The sequence below is a fragment of the Rhipicephalus microplus genome, chromosome X (assembly GCF_043290135.1).
Source record: "Rhipicephalus microplus isolate Deutch F79 chromosome X, USDA_Rmic, whole genome shotgun sequence".
Classification (NCBI taxonomy): domain Eukaryota; kingdom Metazoa; phylum Arthropoda; class Arachnida; order Ixodida; family Ixodidae; genus Rhipicephalus; species Rhipicephalus microplus.
In genome coordinates, this window is record NC_134710.1 from 71,113,122 (window position 1) to 71,119,703 (window position 6,582).

The 6,582-nt window shown below is 42.8% G+C and overlaps 1 protein-coding gene across 1 annotated transcript; it reads right to left on the reverse strand.

Moving 5' to 3' along the window:
• Positions 1-1,707: 1,707 nt before the first annotated feature.
• LOC142776879 (uncharacterized) lies at positions 1,708-3,685 on the reverse strand. The gene is made up of 2 exons (XM_075881215.1): positions 3,295-3,685; positions 1,708-2,111 (listed from the first exon to the last, which is right to left on the reverse strand). Exons 1-2 carry the CDS (start codon positions 3,485-3,487, stop codon positions 1,948-1,950), a joined length of 357 nt encoding a protein of 118 aa, XP_075737330.1. The 5' UTR covers positions 3,488-3,685; the 3' UTR covers positions 1,708-1,947.
• Positions 3,686-6,582: the final 2,897 nt, after the last annotated feature.

A 6,582-nucleotide genomic window follows, 5' to 3' on the forward strand; every position in this document is an offset into this window, starting at 1 on the left:
TTTTTTGGCGTTTTTTACGCATTTCCATCTTCATATACGTCAGATCTCGTTATATCACGCACTCAAACGTTGTGTTTAATTATATGCAAAATTCCGCGCACACAACACATAACGCAGCATATCGGCAGTTTACGCTTGCATGTCTGACACAGTTAAGGACACCATACTAGGCTACTCGTTGCTTCAAAAGCTACTCTGATCGTTTTACGTCCCAGGTTACCATTAACAGAGCGACCATTTCGTCCCGTGGGCCTTTTCTTGCTCAGTGGTTTCCATAAATTTGAAACAGTACGCGTACTTCTACTGTGTTCATCAAACGAATGTCGACATTCGACAGCAGGTGTCCATAAGTACGTGTGAAAGATTTTGAAGTGGTCACCATTTGAGCTCGAAATTAGTAAATCAAGGTTGTTCTGAAAAACTTTACTGCATGAATCTAAGCATAATCAAATGCTTCGTTCGAAGCGCGCCTGTTATCGTTCTTTGCGTTTGCCCATTTCCAAATCTCGTTTCGTTCTCTGAATTGCGCGAAATGTCATCTATCCATGTGAAAATTAAACATGAAAAGAAGAGAACACAAGCGGCTACAAATGTGTCAATGAATTACAAATGTCGCCTTCTCTGTTACGCTGCGTAGCTGAGATCTTGAAGCGGCGAAGGGATATGCCTCGAACAGCAAGTACGGCTGCAGAAGACGCCCAATTTTGCTATCCACATATTGAAATCAGTGTGTTTCGTATTCAAAACTGATAATAATGTTAGGACAATGCTAAATAATACTGCTTTGTGTCATAGATAGAGGCACGGAGACAGCAATGTGTTTCAATTGATAATGTTTGCTCAACGCCTGAAGCTCTCGGGTTCGGCGTTCCACAAGGCTTGGCGTTAGGGCCATTATTTTTTCCTTATACCTATAAAGCACACATAGATAAAATAGCGGTCAAAATATTGTTAGGAGATTACTACGTCATTTATCACAAAATTGACAACCTTTTCGCCAACTGAAACAAGCTCTTCAGGACGTTATATATTGGTTTGAAAACTTGAAAACGAGAATTAACCCCCAAACGACGGTTCTCATGAGGATAATTAGAAATATTTGCCGCTACAACATAGCTACAGCTTAAATGAAAGCACCTTATCTGAAGTAAAATCTCTCAAATACCTTGGTGTCTAACTGACATCAGATCTCCGGTGGAATGAGCACGTTTCTTACATAAAAAAAAAGCAGCAAGTGAACAAGGATTCCTTAGGTGAACTTACCGGCAAGATCCTCAAGGTGTGAAGATATCAGGCTATAGAACCTTTATTCGACCAATCATCGAACACGCATTGACATAGTATGGGACCCTGACACGAAACGAACGTCGTCGAATTGGAAAGTGATCAAAGAAAACGATGAAAATACAGCTGGAGGACATCGGTATGCAGGCTAGTCGAAAGGGCTGAACTAGGATCCCTGGAATTGCGACGTTCAACGGAAAGAGTGCGGTACTGATACAGAAATTTCCCTATTAATTGAATGGAATTTGAAAGGTGTTGGTGACATTTCTCCAGCACAAGCGAGGTTATCACGTCACACACAGAGTGTGTTCAGATATGAAAACAACGGCAAGAATAAACAATAGAATCGTTATTTATTTATGAATGTAGTTGTAACAGCTCAAGGAGAGCTGTTACAAACGCGAACCATGGTAAGTAAAAATATATAACAACTATAAAGAGTAATGAAAAATTGAAGGTATAAACGCCATGGCCACTATACTGAGAAGTTACAGTTCATCGGCCTCGTTGTGCAGTGAGCCAGTGGCCTTCACCATAACAAACACCATAATAAACAATGGAGCTTCGGCTAAACAGGCTTAGGAATTTTGTCTTCCAGGCTGGCCAATCTGCTCGTTCTGCTCTCTTCGGTGTCGTCTGCTTTTTCTCGCTGCTGTAATCATCTTAACGCGAACGTACGCCGCTGCTACTTTTATGGCATCCCGTGGACACAGCTGGGCAGCTGCAGATGCTGATGACGCAGGTGGCGCTGGTCACGAAGCGGCTGCGTGCAATGCTCTGCGGTCGCACAGCGTGGCCCACGGAGCAGAAAGAGTGCAGGGGGTCCACTGCAACAGGAAAGTAAATTCATAATTATTCTGGTCCTTGAAAGGATAGAAAAAATAAAGGACAATCTGTAGTGAACTGAAATGCCATTGAGCCATGCCTTTGAGTTTTAAAAATATATACAATGAAAAGCACAATTTCATGGACAAACTCGATTATATAAGGCAAACCTATCCATCATGGCGGAGAAAGAAGGTAGAACAGGCAATTTAGCTATAAAATATAACTCATTTCCCCAATTACATCTCATGCTGTGTGATCAACTTGCTGCCACTCGCATTCTTTCTCTCCGAAATTACCACCTCACCAACCACAGTAGGAAAACTCACGGAATCTGTTACGAAGATACGTGGCAAAATTAGAATAAAGAAAGGAGCACTGTCAGACATGATTATCAAGAAAAAATCAATTATGACACCTGCACGTTTCCACAGCAATTATATCACGCAATTTGGTGAACGCTTATGCCAGGAATAAATAATTCTGAAGTCTATTTGACCACACTGCTGCTTAATTGCATCATTCGTTACACTTATCTTTTTTATCATGTATAGCAATCTAATGCACCATGTTTTATTTTCTTTAGCTCAGTCCCTTTATTCCAAATGGTTTTTGCGGCGTTTCGTTTTTTGTGAATCAGCACCATGAAAAGGTAAACAGGGGTGCAAATTCCGCAATTATACATCTCTATAAAGACCAAATATATTGTTAAATATGCAACTCCAAAGTAATTCATTTTAATATAGAGAAAATAATAGGTTACAGCAGCATGCACAAGTTTGCGTAAACACGTGTTGAAAAAACAGTGTTAGTTTTGTCGGTATATTTCTTTGCCCAATTTTGTAGAGGTTGCCTCGTGTTATCCAGAACATGCTATACACTACATTTACAAGGTAGTTACTAAGCAAGCATATCAGTAGGTTACTCTGTTTTTTTGTTGTTGTTGTTGTTAAGCGTCCTAAAATAGGTTTGAAGACATTCGCATTAGATACAGTGGTTTTCTTAATTCTTAGTGAATAATAGAAGCTGCCTAGAATACGGAAAGCGCAAGACAGTATTATTTTGATGCGAGAGAAAGAGAGATACTTTGCACGACGCATCACGCTATCTGGGTGAGCCAAATCACGTTCACGTGGCTATTACAACTGTTTGCACGGTCGGTATGTGCGAAAACAGCCAACTCACCCTTCACCGTTGGGAGCCTTTGCAGTGTCGCCGCCATTCCTGACGGTGCCAGAAGAGCGGTGGGACAACAAAGATGCGAGGACGGAGCACCAATACCAAGGCCTGGCACCGCTTGAGTCTCCAGCAAAGGGTAGTGGTATGGCAGGCTGGTCCTCTTCTGCCGAGTCCAGAAACCCGTCGAAAAACGCAGCATGCTGCTCAAACTTCCACCGGGAAACCTGGTGAGGTGTGCCCTTGCAACGACGAAAGAAGACTTTGTTCACAGATGAAGGCGCCTTGATCGTCAAGGCGGATGGCTCCGCGTTCACGCAGCCGGTAGAAGCAGAGTCGTCACTGATGCGTTCGATATTGGCTCCTAAAATTCACAGAGACGGGAATGAGGTTTGCCTAGTTGCAGGATAAAACCTCTAACATGCGTCGTTATCTCGTGCACGATCGAATGAAGAACTGCGCTTCTTCTTCTTCTTTTACTTCGACGAGAGCCTCTCGCGCCACCGACCAGCGTCACTTTTGATAACAATGATGTTAGTGAACACACAGCAACATATTGCGTAACCGCTAGTTCGTGTACCATTTTTATATATTATTTACGATTCGTGTTTTTTTTGTTTCACTGAAACACCATTGGATGCTTTTAAATACATAACAAACTAACTTAAAGATCCCACCAACCGGTTCTTTGTGGAAGACCCCCCGGCGGCGAGTGCCAGCAATGGAAGAAGATCATCATCATCATCATCATAAGACCCGCAGTGGCTGACTGTAACGAAACATAGCCCATAGACGTTTCGCTCAGAAATATTCCTAATAATTAAATTTCCGGCAGAACCCCTGTATTTCAGGGAGCAACCTAATGAGGCGCACTCAGCGCGTGGCTGATACGCCGCATAATGAGCTGAGCCCTGGTCCTCCATGCAAAACTGAGAGGCTAAACTGGCGGCGAGTGTAGCACACTCTTTATTAGCCTGTTCTGGCGTCCTGTAGCACGTGAACTTATCACACGCTGGCTGCTGACCAATAGTCCCTCGTATGCAACCTAAAGGCACACTCTCCGCCATGGCTACTGGTGGCGCTGACTGACACTCCCACGTTTAAATACACAAATATACCCAGTAAAGTGGCTGGGGGAATGACCGTTGTGGCCGCCTACATGGATACGTCAAATTACTCAAGGCCCTCAATCCCCATTGGCATCGCCGCAGCCGGGATTCAATTTTGTGAACTGTGGGTCAGCAGCCGAATACCTTAGCGATCAGACCACCACGGCGGGGCATAGTTGAAATCAAGAGGAGAAAATGGACATGGGCCGGGCATGTAGCGCGTAGGCAAGATAAGCGTGTGTGATAAGGGTAACTGACTGAATTCTCAGTGAAGGCAAGTGGATTAGGGGGAGACAGAAAGTGAAATGGACAGATAAGATTAGGAAGTTGACGGGTACAAAGTGGCAGCAGCAACTACTGGCGTAAAATTGGAGAGGCCTTTGTGCTGTGGGAGAGCTAGTCAGGCTAATATATATATATATATATATATGTGTGTGTGTGTGTGTGTGTGTGTGTGTGTGTGTGTGTGTGTGTGTGTGTGTGTGTGTGTGTGTGTGTGTGATTGTGTACGTGTGTGTCTGAGTGTATGTGTTTGTGTGTGTGTAAATATTCTAGGCCCATGTGCTCAGATTTGGGTGTGTGTTCAAGAACCCCAGGTAGTCGAAATTTCCCGAGCCCTCCACTACGGCTTCTTCGATAATCATATGGAGGTTTTGGGTCGTTAAACCCCACATGCCCCACAGGCCAGACCCTGGCTGATACGTCGAGATAAACCACGTTGTGACTGCTCACGGAGGATCTACTCGACTACTTGCAACGCTACGGCCACTCAACCACCATGCCTGCATATATATATATATATATATATATATATATATATATATATATATATATATATATATATATATATATATATATATATATATATATATATATATATATATATATATATATATATATATATATATATATATATATATATATATATATTGATTGATTGATTGATTTGTGGGGTTTAACGTCCCAAAACCACCATATGATTATGAGAGACGCCGTAGTGGAGGGCTCCGGAAATTTTGACCACCTGGGGTTCTTTAACGTGAAACCAAATCTGAGCACACGGGCCTAATATATATATATATATATATGTATATATATATATATATATATATGTATGTATGTATATATATAAGTATGTATATATATATATATATATATATATATATATATATATATATATATATATATATATATATATATATATATATATATATATATATATATATATACGTTGCAGTGCTATACTCTGTTTCGCCACTTTGGTTCAGCCGCATCAAAGGTACAACGTCTAAGAAACGCACTGAAACGTAGGACCAAATTCGATGGCTGGTTTGTCTTAGATTGGCGCTTGTTTGTTGCGTGTTTCGCCACATAAATAAGCGATATGTTTTGCTTCATCCGATCTATTTGCTACGCATATGATTATTTGTGTGAGTTACCGGCAGAAACTAACACCTCCTTGAAAAACTATCCCTGGAACGTCGCTTTCTTTTCAATTGGGAGCCTCCTTCCAGCACGCAATCTCGGAGGCCATGCATCCTGCCTTCTGTTGCGACCGGCCACCGCGTGAGACCGCTCGCCTCCGTACCACTCAGTCACGTGACATAACCGTACCGTTCTGTCACGTGACATCACAGCTGCTCAGAGGCAACTGTATGAGCATTGCTGTGTTCGCAGGGGGCGGCCGTTGGAGATGCTCGCCTTCGTACCGAAGGAGGATGGTAAAATCAGAGGATGAGGCAGCGCGTTCGCTGCTCACGTTCCAGGCATAATTTTTAGGGGCGAAGCTCCTTAGGGCGTGGGCTGTGCGTCCCCTGTAGCCTGTATGTAGCCACCTCTAGTTTAGTTCTTGCAGTGTTCACTAGATGGCGGTACCGTCCCCTGTATGTAGCCACCTCTAGGTCAGTTCTTGCAGTGTTCACTAGATGGCGGTACCGTCTCCTGTATGTAGCCACCTCTCGTTTAGTTCTTGTAGTGTTTACTAGATGGTGGTACTTGTAGCTGATGATGAAAAGATGCAAGATGTTATAAACTAGAAAGCGGTACTTGTAGTTGATGAAAGACGCGAGATCTTATAAAATAGGAATGATGTCACATATGGCGCGTGTCATTGGTTGAAGGCAATCGTTCGATTTAGTGCGGCGACGTACGCTAGGGGGAGCGTTGTAATAAAATCCGTTCGCTGTTG

Bases quoted from the DNA above. Each gene is read 5' to 3' on its own strand.
- LOC142776879 (XM_075881215.1), bottom strand. From the start codon at position 3,487: ATGCTGCGTTTTTCGACGGGTTTCTGGACTCGGCAGAAGAGGACCAGC. The intron at 2,112-3,294 runs GTGAGTTGGCTG...TTCCTGTTGCAG, and splicing joins AAGGCTCCCAACGGTGAAGG to TGGACCCCCTGCACTCTTTC.